General features: G+C 34.8%; 1 protein-coding gene across 1 annotated transcript in view; it reads right to left on the bottom strand.

The window, feature by feature from the left end:
• Window positions 1-11,724, bottom strand: part of LOC129241526 (probable chitinase 10) — a 73,584-nt gene extending 61,860 nt beyond the window's left edge. Inside the window, exons 1-2 of the mRNA XM_054877916.1 lie at window positions 11,691-11,724; window positions 10,593-10,821 (exon numbers count right to left, since the gene is read on the bottom strand). Of these exons, the coding sequence (XP_054733891.1) occupies window positions 10,593-10,595 (3 nt within the window). The 5' untranslated portion in view covers window positions 10,596-10,821; window positions 11,691-11,724. The remainder of the gene's footprint in view (window positions 1-10,592; window positions 10,822-11,690) is intronic.
• Between the last annotated feature and the right edge of the window lie 2,394 nt (window positions 11,725-14,118).

Raw genomic sequence — 14,118 nt, 5'->3', positions numbered from 1 at the left:
CGTTCAGGAGCACAGTAACTCCACCAAAAATTAATATACTTCAATGAAATTTGGTACAGAATACTACTTTTTTGGCATTGAAAATGGGCGAAATCGGTCAATAACCCATAATAACTTCCCAATTAATTCTAATTTAAAAAAAGAAAAACGAAATATTCCATTACTTAAAAAACAAATACTCCCGTTTGGTATAAATCAAAAATCCAAAAATCGGATAAAAACCACGCGCTCCCCAATTCGTGGTGTGCGTATTGCTGTTGTTCCAGAAATGGAAGGACCTACGACTTTTAAGCCGACTCCGAATGCCAGATGCTTTTTATGAGAAGCTTTTTCATGGCAGAAATACACGCGGACATTTGCCAATGGCTTTCAGGGCGACCACTATTAGAAAAAACTTTTTCTATCATTTGATGTTTCATGCAGGGCGATTTAAACTTGCACTTCCGAATCTTAGTCACGCACCAGCCCATTCGGCTAAGGCGTTCGCCGTGAATGCTAGCAATCCCGATATTTTCGGGATTTGCAATTCCTTGCGAAATATTTAAAGTAGAAATAGGCAAATCGTCTATACAGCAAATTGAAAAACACTTTGCGTTTACGACACTTCGGTCGTAAAATTCTACTGAGTTTTTGTATTCCATGTTCACCTCTTCTTATGAGTGAAATATGTATTTGTGTTCGTGTTACATTAAATAATATTAAAATAATGTGAGTGAACGGGCATGCACTTCAGGTATGTATATGAATAAGGATATTAAGTTCTGACTTTATCATTGCATCAAACTATATCTGACAGGTTTTTTCCGCAACAAAAGGAGTCAGAAGCTTTCGTCTCCGTTTTTAAATTTGTTTGGATTGAGTTTTTTTGACATCCTAAGGTAAAAAAATAGGCTAAAAAATTACTAATGTGTATAAATTTGATTATTGCCTTTGTTTTGTTGCTAATTAACTCTAATTAACTTTAAACGAAAAAGTAAAAACCATTAATTTATTTATTATTTACCATATCATAGGAGAACCTCTTTAATAGTATTGATGTTTTTTCCAAATTAACTTGTTTCAAAATAAATATTATCTAAATCCCGAGATTTTAAAAATCAAAAAAATTTACATTCCCAGTTCGTGCCAAATTTAGTACTTCCTTATTTGTTTTTAACTCTCTTTATTGCGTGCTAATATTTGTATGTTTATATGGCACACTTCCTTGTGGGCTGTACGAATATAACAAACAAAGCCTTAATAAGTTTTGGCCGTCTCTATTAAATTTCTTGAATCCACGCGAAAGTAGCATTCGCTAATTACTTTTCATTTTGACTTTGAAAAACACATTACCAAACATTTTATAATCAAAACGAATTTTATCAACCGCATACATACATATGTGTGTACTACAGGTTTCCACTAAAGATATTTAGCAGGTCTAACTTCCTGCTCTATCTCTTTGGAATAGACAACAAAGCCAGCTGAAGGCAACGCAGCAGTATCTACTCGGGCCAAACAGACAAACAGCCCAGCAGACAAATTGTGAACGATTAGGAAAATAAACGAGGCAACGAAATGCTGAGAAGTCAAACCTAAATTTGGTGTTTCACACACTTTTTACGCATAAACAACATTTGTAAATGAAGAAAAATAAAGAGAGAGAAATAAATAAGTAAAATGAACTATCAATTGACGGCCGCCGAACCATGGCGTAGCCCAAAGCGTTTGCTGGCTTTTGTGCACCAGTGCCGCCTATACTAATAGTATATTGCCCAATGTCCACCAGCAGTTAATAGTGGTAGCAGCAGCAGCGGCAGCAACAGTGACAACTGGTACTGAACAACAGAGATGCTTCGTGCAGGCTGCGAGCAAGAGTTGCTTGCCATGCTTGGATGCAGTGTAATTATTGGTAATTAAATAGGAAATCTCTTGATTCCGCTCATAGCTGCTGGCAGTCTACATACGTATTTGTCCATATATGTATATGTGCATGCATACTTCTGCTTATTCATTGTGCATGTAGCAGTTGTCCAGTCGCATCAATGACTGCGTATACGTACCGTTATTTGAAAGTGAATTTCACTAATTTCTTAAGGGCAGCAAATTTTGTACATTTCCACTATAATTCAGGTAAATTTCACTTAATTCATAGCTTTTAATTTTTATATAAACATAAGGGCACACATACATATGTACATACATGTATGTGCAATATGAATTATATTTCATTTTGTGTTTATATTTGTGAAATGCGTAGAAAATTCGCGTAACAGAAAAGAGTCTAAAACCTGATCTGATATTTGTATGATAGTAACTTAAAACATGAAGTGAGTGAATATGAATAAAATAAAATCGAATTCGTAGCAGCGCAGAATTGTCCGATTTTTTCAAACCCATACATGCACACATAAGTAAAAGCAACGAAGCGGGTATTGATATTATAATGTATGTATACCATATACCAATGTAACTATATGCATTTAGTTGTGTGCATATGAATGAATTTAATCATTTTGTATATATGTTCATATGTTTGCAAGGCATACAAATATACACATACCTACAACAACATACATCAAGATCTGCACACATATCATAGTCAAGGCATTGCTGTCGTTAGCAGTTTTGACCAAATGGGGTCGAGTTTCGAGCTGGTCGGACTTGTTAGCTCCAAGCAAACCTAATTTTAAGGCGGCAAATACATAAGTATATACAGATCACATACGCATACACACAAACTTATATACCTAAGTGTTTTTATTTCTAAGGCTTTTCGGTTTCTACTTTGATGCATAGAGATTCAATGAAACATCAAACATAGCGAAGCTCGAAATTTTTATATATTGGTAATGCATATAGATAGATATATCTTAAGTACAAAGAGTTACCAGGAAAGCCGCTCTGCAGGCATTTTTATTTAGATAATAGATTAATTTGGTTTATATGACGGGATGATTAATAATTAACCGTTTTCCAATGATTCGATTTTAAAGATTGAAAATTTTTTGAATTGAATTTTTTGTTTTTAGTTGTACGTCCTCTCTGTAAGCTCAAGTACAAAACTGTTCCTATTTTTGATTATGTTAATTAATAAAATGAAATGTAAAAATTATTAAAATAAAATTCATCAATAAAATTCGAACCAAGCGCTGACAAATAAAAATTGCTGCTCGATAAAGTTTTTTTTTATTTTTCGATTTTTCACTAAGCATTTCTTACCTCATAACATTAAAAAAACTTCTATGAAAACTATTCTGCAAATTACTTTGAAAACTAGTTTTTCTTTTTAGCTCCCATGTTTTTAAAAAATCTTTACAATCAAATATCTCGAAAACGGTTCAGTTTTAGACATCATGTCAAATAACCAAATTTATCAGAAATAAATAATAATGCCTAAATAATAATGATCGAATGTATCTACGATAACCTTCCCGGTAACTCTATACATCGGCAAAAAAACTCGCAACAAACGACCGACAAAATTCAAGCTTAAAGTTCTGTTATCGAAAAAATTTAAATGCTACTTAACAAGCGTATCCATTCCGCAGTAAGCGATGTGCAATTTGTTGGTTTTGTGAGAAATATAGAAAGCGTAAGTGACTTTTACAAAATGAGTTCCGCGCATAAAAAACGATTTGAAACAAGCATCTTATAGATCCAAAAATGTCATATGCATCTGCAGCAAATTATTTCAACAAGTTAAATCCGTTTACAAATATAGAGTTGCAAGGGTATACAGATGTTAAAAACGTTGACGGCGTCACTGGACGAAATCTTCCTTTTGGGCGAATAGTTGCATACGTCGACCCTGGTGTTCTGCTGTTAATTATGTTTGGGCCGCGGCCGCCGTAGCCGAATGGGTTGGTGCGTGATTACCATTCGGAATTCACAGATAGAACGTTGGTTCGAATCTCAGTGAACCAAAATTAATAAAAACATTTTTCTAATAGCGGTCGCCCCTCGGCAGGCAATGACAAACCTCCGAGTGTATTTCTGCCATGAAAAAGCTCCTTATAAAAATATCTGCCGTTCGGAGTCGGCTTGAAACTGTAGGTCCCTCCATTTGTGGAAAAACATCAAGACACACACCACAAATAGGAGGAGGAGCTCGGCCAAACACTCAAAAAAAAAACGGGTGTACTCGCCAATTATATATATATATATATATATGTTTCTCTGAAAAAGGATTTGGCCATTTATTTGTGTTTACCGCCAATTTGAATACAGCTCTGATAACTAAAATTTACTAGAAAGGATCAATGCCATTAGCTGCGAAGATATTAAAAAAAAACTAGCCAATCTTAGATTTTACAAGAAGACAACGATTTGAAGGTGTATAGAGTAGAAACAACAAAATGGTATTGATATGCTGGATTGACGACTGTGAATTCGGTTGCCAACCATATTGAAAATGTCTGAAAAATAATTAAACAAAAACTCAAAGGAAAACAAATATAGACGCTTCAACAGTTATTAAGGCAAATTCGGTTGATTTGGAGCCGATTGCTTCCACAACGTGCGCAGAAATTAACACAAAGTGTGACTCAAAGATGTGCAGCCATTATAGCTAAAGATGGTGACTCTTCATTTTATTGAATATATTGCGTATTATAAATATTATAAGCCTATAAAATACAGTGTGTTCGTGTCGAATTGGTCAAATAGTATCCAAGTTATGGTGGTCACGCTTCCATTATACAGACTGTACAAATATAATAAAAAAGTGTGTCTTGAGTAGTTCATTGTTATTAAAAATTGATCCCTCAAATTTCTTGAATGTTAATAAAGCTTAGAAAAAAATATTATCAAACTAGCATTGAGAGAATACAAAAATTATGCATATGCAAGAATCGCCTAAGTGAACTCAAGAAAGAATTTAGTTCTTTATGGATATTTCATTTTTTCAACAACTCTATACTCATATGGAAATACTACTTTCCTAACAATTTTAATTAAAAAAATTTTACTAAAACCAGAGTTCAATAGATAAGGATAAGAACAAATAAATGTTAATGAAACGTAGCCTTGGAGGAGATGTCATATATTATGCATGAGGAATACAACGAGAATAATTGCTTTATTTGAAGCTGTAAACCTATTTAAAGAAAAAACAATTTAATTTTTTAACATCGGTTGAGCTCATGAGACAATTAAATACTCGTACAATATTTAAGTATATAATCAGGAACAAGACTCATCTTTAGTTGGAAAAACGCTGATAACTCATTAGCCAAAGCGAATTTTTTAAATTATTTATCATATACAATTTAGCTGTTTTACGGCAGCTGCTGTAAAATAATGGATTTCTGCATGACTACCGCTTAATTCGCTGTGAGTTTTTCCATAATCTCATTTAAAATTTGGAAGAACTTATCCTGCTTATCTTCGTTAGCTGATACGGCATAAAAAAAAATTATGCATGACCTGAAATTAAGTGTTGAAATGAGGAGCACCAGCAGAAGCGCCATTGCGTTTACGACGTACTTAACAGTTGGATGTGATTTCTATTCAGGATGAAGAGAATAGAGAAGGTGTAGATTTTCTAATGTAACAGGAGATGTTACAGCAATTTATTTATTTTATTTAGTTGACGATATATGAAACAATCCATGTAAGAATCATTACTCATGTTACTTCGTTGATGTCTGAAAAACGACAGATTGTATTAAACAAATCTCCTGACGTAACAGCCCAAGTTATTATTACAATTTTGCTTCGGAAGGCTAACCTTGTAATCTATCATACTACTTGATTTCTGTTGGCAACAAAAAGTTTGCCAAAAGAATATCAAGATAAATATTGGAAGCCAAGATTCGGAGTACCATTTTTGCCAACTCGGAATTTCCAGCCTGGGACCATTAGAATTTGTGATATAAAACAATAAAGAAAATGAATAAATATAATGGTAGTAACGCAAAGAAAGCTCTGAAATGTAATCAGCAGGACAATAGATGGAGGCCGCTCCGAACACTTTGGGAGTTGAAATAATGGGGCCAACCAAGAGGTGGCATAACTCGGATTAATTCAAATGAAGTGCAAATTAATTTGAAAGTTCACAGGCTTTAAGAACTCATAGGACAATTACGAGACAAAATGAACCGAGTGACGAGATACTAATCGATCTAGCATTAAAATTAAAAAATAATAATAATAATAAAATAATATACGGCCACACCATTAATTAAAAAAAAAAGTTTTTCATAAGCTAATTATCAGATCAGTCCATAAGTTCGTGCTGCAAAAATAAACACTGTTCACGGAGAGGATACCGTGAGTGTAAGGACTGCGCAAAAGTGGTTTTCAGAATTCCGAAGTGGTAACTGCGACGTGGAAGATGCCCCGCGCGCTGGTCGTCCTGAAGTCTTTAACTCCGACGCCTTGCTCGAACTCGTGGAAGCTGAGCCAAATTTGGCAGCCGATATGATAGCTCAGAGGTTAAATTCATCGCATGGAACAGTTCACAGGCACCTGGTTCAATTGGGAAAGGTCTCAAAGCTGGGAAAATGGGGTCCGCATAGACTTTCCGACGCCAACCTTCAGCAGAGAGTGAATGTGTGTTCTCCGCTGCTGCAACGGCTTGAAAATGAAAGTTTTTGAACCGTATCATTACTGTTTATTATGAACTTCTAGAACCAAACCAGACGATAACTGCTGATTATTATTCCCATCAGCTATCAAACCTGAATGAGGCACTTAAAAAAAATCCACCGTCTTTAGTGAATAGATGCAAAGTTTTGTTTCACCACGACAACGCAAGGCCTCATACCGCAGGGCAAACATTAGGCAAGCTGAACGAGCTCGAATGGAAGCTAATGCTGCACCCACCATACTCTCCGGATATTGCATCTTGTGATTATCACCTTTTCCGTGGGCTTCAATCCCATATGAGTAACAAGAACTACTCCTCAAAAGAAGCTATAAAAAGGGATTTTGAAGCGTATTTTTGCTCCAAATGAAGGAAAATATATTATTGATTAATAAAAACTTTAAACATCTTTTTCATTTATTTTAAAACCACCTTAAAAAAATGCACGACCTTGTGGACTGGCCTGATATATTTCTAGCCAAGTATTGGAGAAATTCAATTGGTCTCATTGTTTTTGGAAGTATTCTCCACGATGATCAATACACTTTCGCTTCCGTTCGAACGACGCATTTCGACGCATTTTTTCCAGTCGTTTTTATAGAGTGTTTTTTAAATTGCGTCGGATCCAACGCGAACAACCTTTTCTACCACAAAGCGATCATGCTAAATCTTATTGATGCTAGTCATACTAATGCCCAAGGATGCCTCAATCTCTCGCGAACACGAGAAAGTAGTATATACGTACTTCTGCACTATAAAAAATTATATAAGTTTTAATAGTTTTTGTTTACTATTTCTTTTTATGTTTTCTTTTTTAAATCAGAATAAAAAACTATATATTTTTTATAGCTTGGCCGCTAGCGTAAGGTCGACAAAATTTCTTGCATCACCAATGTCCAGTCTTAATGGTACTCCGTAACTCAAACGACAATTTCAATTCATTTAAGTTTTTATACGTTTTTCTTTTTCCAATAAATTTAATTTTACAACCAATAAATTGAAAGACTTAAGCCGCAAACTTGCTTTCGGAGAGCCTAAAAACCATGTTGCCGTAAAGTCATAAATTCAAAATAATAATTGTGCTTGCAATTTTGCATATACAATAGGATTTAATTTTGAAAATCTCGCTACAACTTTTATTGACAAATTTCATGCAATTTAAGATTTTTTGTTATAGTTCAAAAAGAGCAAAAAAGAAAGACGTAACCACAAACTTGCTTTGAGGAGGAGCGGACTGCTTGGATTTGGAAAGCATTCATTTTATAAAACTATATACAAAAGACACCTACATTGAGTGAAAGGAAGATTGAGTTTTAGAAAATGGAAATAAACAACTTGCGTCGCAAACTTACCTTGCGCAGAGCAAAAGTGAATTTGTTCAAAATTTTAAAGCGTATTTTCAACACGAAAAGCAAGAGGACATGCTTATAATTTCAAAGTGACAATATCATGCCATTTAAATTTGTTCACCATTGTTTCGCTCATAACAAGCATTTAATTTTGAATGGAAGAGACTCAAGTAAGGAAATACTTGCAAAATCTTGATTATTTTAAGTGCGAGGATCGGCTTAAAAGTGATCACTATAGGTACATCCATAGTATAGAATTGATATATATATATATATGTACTTTATATATTTTATATAATACATTTGTTTTTTAATATGCTATCACTTGAGAGTTGAATGAAATGATAATGACTGCTTACTACTTCTCACAAAAGTGAACGCCAAATAAATGACACCACGTATTTTTAAATTATGAACTTATGACCCATTGGGTGTGGCCTTTGCTCACAACTCACAACAATTACTAAATTGGCGGCCGCCGTAGCCCAATGGGTTGGTGCGTGACTACCATTCGGAATACACAAAGAGAACGTAGTTTCGAATCTCGATGAAACACCAAAATTAAGAGAAACATTTTTCTAATAGCGGTCGCCCCTTGGCAGCCAATGGCAAACCTCCGAGTGTATTTCTGCCATAAAACAGCTCGTCATAAAAATATCTGCCGTTCGGAGTCAGCTTAAAACTGTAGGTCCCTCCTGCAAGCAAACTACGTTTGACCCTCCCAATTTGTAAAAAAAAGATCGGCATTTTATATTTTTTTATTTTGGTCAATATTAGGTTTGCTTTTACAAAATTTTGCGTATTTATTTATATTTAAGGGAGTGTATTCCACAGAGTGGAAAACAAATGTTTGACATAGGACATTGGTTGATAAAGTCGAAGCATATATGAAGTCTTTGACAAAAGTATGTGGAATTTACAGACAAAAGAACGTTCATGCGGGAGACTTCCAATGCGTTTCAAAAATTATTCCTGAATCAATATAATGAGCGAAAACTGGCAATGCCCGAATATAAAACAAAAGAGTTACCTTCCGAAACACCAACGATCTCATTGGATTTTACTGAAACTGATATGAATTGGAATTCAATTACTTAGCAATTGCAAAAGTTTGTAAATGAAAAATTAACTTCGATCAAAAAATAATATAAATAATACATATACTGCCTTTTTTTACAAACTTGGAGGGTCTACCGTCATTTTGGGGATATAAACTGTTCAGCTATTTTGCCTAGAATTAAGCATAGAATTCAAATATGTCATACACTTTCTTCGAAAAGAAATCGCTCTGCCCTAATAAATATATATAGGTGTTTGTTAATTTGATAAGAGCAGATACTAAACTTTCATCTTAGCCACAAGGCCATGAAAAGTGGCTTTTGTAGCCGAATGAGTTGGTGCGTGACTACCATTGGAAGCCCTTGGCATGAAACACCAAATAATAGAAACAGTTTTTTCTAATAGCGGTTACCCATCGGCAGACAATGGTCCGAGTGTACTTCTGCCGTGAAAAAGCTCCTCACAAAAAACCACCACCAAGTGGTGTAAAACTGTACTTAGATTCCTCCTCCATATTTGTGGAAAGCGTAAAGATGCACACCACGAATTGGTGCAGGAGCTTAGCCCAAAGTACCATAAAGAATATTAGCACCAATTATATATTATAGTTATTGGCGGTCGCCGTAGCTGAATGAGTTGGCGTGTGACTACCATCAGAGAGAACGTAGGTTCGGATCTCGGTTTTTTTCCAATAGCGGTCGCCCTTCGACAGGCAATGGCAAACGTCCGAGTGCATTTCTACCATAAAAAAGCTCCTCATAAAAAATATCTGCCGTTCGGAGTCTGCTTGAAACTACGTCCCTCCATTTGTGGAACAACATCAAGACGCACGCCACAAATAGAAGGAGGAGGTTGACCAAATATATAGTTTTTAATTCAGTCATCTAGCCAGTCATTTCCGACATTTTCTAAATGGATTTAAGCATCCCTTTTGAGGCAGCCCCTCGAGTATAATCTGACATGAAAAGTAAAATCAATGTTACGAAAAAAATTATATCTTGCTTTAATGGCCAACTTCTTAGCACACCACCGTGCAGATTATTTCTGTTTTTATAAAACTATACAAATATTGGAAAATGTACAATTATAAAGAAATTTAATTTAGCACGAAAGTATGGCGAATTCATTTTAACAATTATATGCAATTTAGTGTTTTGTACTTTTTACTTCATACAGACATTTTCGCACTTCGAAAGTGAAACTCGCTGCAACATAAACATGCACGTACACGTACAAACAAACACGTACACACATGTAGTTAGTCGAGTCTATAATGAATTTAAGAAACATATAAAATTGTGTGCATGCTTGGATTTTTATTTCTTCCACAAATTCATGCGCTTTTTATTGATTTTTCCGTCAAAACAACCAACACATGTACATTATACACACATAGGTAAGAGCATTGAAGAGATATCTACGTACATTTGGTGGACGTACAACCAAATGAAATCAGTGATTCACTGCAGCGCACTTTGTCTATACGCCTGAAAAGCATTGACTATATGGGTTTCAAGTTTGTGCCTTAAGTCTTTCGTTTCATACCACTACAGCCGCTACTATAAGGCATATATTCATATTCACGCGTATACGAGTATTTCAATGCAATAACTTACCATTTTGTTTGAAAATTCGTAGTCTCCACAAATAAATTCCCAAAATTAACGTTTTGAGTGATTCGCTTTTAATTGCGCTGCACCAAAAATATTTACTACTTTTTCCAATAAAACTCAGTGAAAAATAGAACGAGAAGAGTGTATATATATATATATAAGTATATTGTGTGTTGCACAAATTACAAGCAACACCGAATTCAGACGTTGATTTCGTTAAGCTGCAATTGCACTAAAATAAGAAAAATCGATAAAATGGCCGTTTACTTAGATGAGATTAACAAAGCACTGTAGTGAGAGATTCATAAATTTATTCCCCTTAATTTCAACTTTCACAATTTTTAAATTTATTTACTTTCTGTTAATTGTTTGCAATTACATTAGTTAAAATTTAAGGGCAACTAATATAGTTTTAAACTATAGTTCCAGAAGTATATAGATCAAGTACGCCACAGTTGAAATTTAAAAACGTATGCTAATGCAAATGAAAATGAATTTTAAAATGGTATACTAAAAATGTATTTGCATTTGAAAAGTGAAATCGTGGCATAGTCAATTAAGCTTAACAAAGCTTGAGCATTTTGGTATAAAACAAACTGTCTGCCTTTTTTGGTAATTGTCTTAATGGCCACTTAAACACTTTTATAAATTTCGCTGTGACAAAAAAATTGCCAAAAGCAGTTAAAAATTAAATTAGCAATAAAAACATTTCGAAGAATTTCGAATGGGCTGTATCAAAAGTCTGCAAACTTTTATTTTAAAGCTTTTTTTGAAAGCACAACAACACTTCTGCTTTTAGTTCCATAATTTGTATACCAAATCGTAAAAACAAAAAACTTTTTTTATATTTTTACTCAGTTCCGTATTACTTTACGCGTTTTGGAACATAATTATTATAATTATATTATTTTTTTTTTTGTTTATTTATAAAAATACATTTTTCCCCAAATCCATTAGCTCCACACAATTAAAATTTTAATTTTGTTTCCTTTTCGCACTAAAATTTTTGGAGTGTTTTTACTTAATATTTTCATATATTATGTTCATATTATTTAATAAAATTATAAACAAAATTGCTCGCTTTTAATTTTGCGCACTAACCGTTCAACTGATCTCAACCGCTGGAGTTGGTAACTGTGACTGAACTATTCCTCGACTTGTGCGCATACGCAGCACTCCTCGAGCAAGCAAAAAACCAGCAAACCAGCTGGAGAAATTACGTATGTACTTATGTCTAAACCAACAACAATAACAAGTCAGTGATTTTGAGTTCTTTTTCATTGGCTCTGCCAGTGAGAAACTCAAGCAGTTCACCAACTCAATGTGTAGCCAGCCAACAAGGCGAGTGAGCCTCGAAAGCCAGTTGTACTACATATACATTACCATATTGACCAACCAACCATACCTATCCAGTAGCTGGTTTGTCGACTTTAAGACAAATATTGCTTGCTGGCAGTCGGCACTTGTTTATTAGCTACATCGATATATTTTGTATTTAATATCTTCTTTTACTCAATTTAACTTCTGGTCTTTCGTGACTTGAGTGAAATGGTCGAATTTGCCAAAACAAAGCCAACATATGCACCATGAAAGTAAAACTAAACTGAAGTTTTGTGGAATCGCTCAAGCGCAAATAAATTAACTGCTTATTCGAATGCTAAATATATGAGTTAATTATGGCTACCATTTCAGCTACATATTGAAATTTGAAAAAAATTTAAATCAAACAATTCATATGAATAAAAATGAGTAAAAATATTTCATAAAAATATTACATTTGCAGTTATCGAAATAAGAGCGTTTCATAAAATATTTTCAAACAAATTGTTCACTATACAAACGCCGTTCAAATTTCATTATTTTATTCCAATTTAACAGCACATGGCCGATGATTTCAGTGCCTATTTCAGCAATAACGCCATCAACATTGTAATACAGTGACCGAATCAATTCTGGATTGTTGGCATAACATCGATCCTTAGGTACGAAATGAAATCAAATAGTAGCTACACGTGAATTAACTGACATCACGTTTTATTACACGATTATCGAACTTAGTGCGTAGAATATCGATTATTGGACGACTTGCGTAGCGTGTGGCGTTCTACTTACGTGAAACCAGAGCGTACGACTATTCAGTTCTTCAACGAGCTGTCACAAGTAAAATAAATGGTTAACAAATCTCCATAGTATTCTGCATTAGACATTACGTAATTAATATCGTGATTCCAAAATTCACACAAAACAATTGCACTCTGAGGATGCAGCAACTGCTCTGTGGCAACGCGTGGGTTCCCTAATTTCCAAATATGCCAATGAAAATCGGCTTCATCTGTAAAAATGATTTTTTAAGCTGAATTTCTGTCACTATCTAACTAGCGGCCGCCGTAGCCAAATGATGCGTGACTACCATTTGAAAGTGCGCAGGCTCGAATCTCCCTTCATGAAACACCAAATCATAGATAAAGTTTTTTCTAAGGCTATGACAAACCTCCGAGTGTATTTCTGCTACGAAAATAAGCTCCTCATAAGGAAACACCTGCCGTTCGGAGACGGTACAAAACTATAACCTCGCGAGACCATTGTTTTTCTTTCTGCTCTTTTTCAGACAAGATATGAAGGACTACAACTTAACTCAAGAAATGAAGAGGCATGCAGTTATCGTCGATATATGTGCAAATCAAACCGATTTGGAAATCTCTAATTTTCTTAAGTGCGCCCGTTCGTTTAATCATAAGGTTCGTCGTGAATTAAAAGCATCAGGCGACGATGCATATTGTAAAAGACACAAAAAAACCCGAGGAATGTTCTGACACTGTCCGAATTTATTCAGCAAGCGATCATTGACGAGGACCTTTCAAAATCAATGAAGGCCTTTATGATGGAGCTTAATGTTTCTGAGGGTCTTATCCGTCGAGTTGTCCATCTCCGGTATAAATCCTACGTTATGCGCAGAAAATAGTTGTGCTGAAGCAAACATGAGAACAGAAAGTTATCCGAAATAAACGCCTTCTAAATATAGTTAAACACCTTGAAGCGGCTAAGAAATGTTGACCAAATTCAAGCGACCAACCGCAGAACCGCGACCAAACCTGAATGATAGATGGCTATGTTCCAATCCTGTTGTCATGCATACAAAGTTTCCAGCCACTGTTATGGTTTTAGATGTTCTGAGCAACAAAAAATATGTCACACACTTCAGGTAAATTCTGCTGCATATATCGATGCTCTAGAGACAGTACTAAAATCCGGGATTGATATGGTACGCGATTACAGATCTTTCACTAAAACTCTGCTCCTTCACACAAAGCGATGGTGACACAAAATTGGATGGCTGAAAATATCCATGGCCACATAATACCGTACATAAGTACGGTACCGTAAGGTCGCCTAAATCCCCAGACCTTAATCTCCTGTATTATTAAGTGTGGGGCGTAGTTGATCGGGAAACCAATAAGCATCCTCGTTTCTTTTCTGAAGGCTGCAATTAATGCCGTTATCGTCAATATGAATAAGGAGCATTTGACTC

This window comes from Anastrepha obliqua, chromosome 3, assembly GCF_027943255.1.
Source record: "Anastrepha obliqua isolate idAnaObli1 chromosome 3, idAnaObli1_1.0, whole genome shotgun sequence".
NCBI classification, from domain to species: domain Eukaryota; kingdom Metazoa; phylum Arthropoda; class Insecta; order Diptera; family Tephritidae; genus Anastrepha; species Anastrepha obliqua.
Note: the sequence above shows the minus strand (reverse complement) of the source record. Positions and strands in the feature narration are given on the sequence as shown.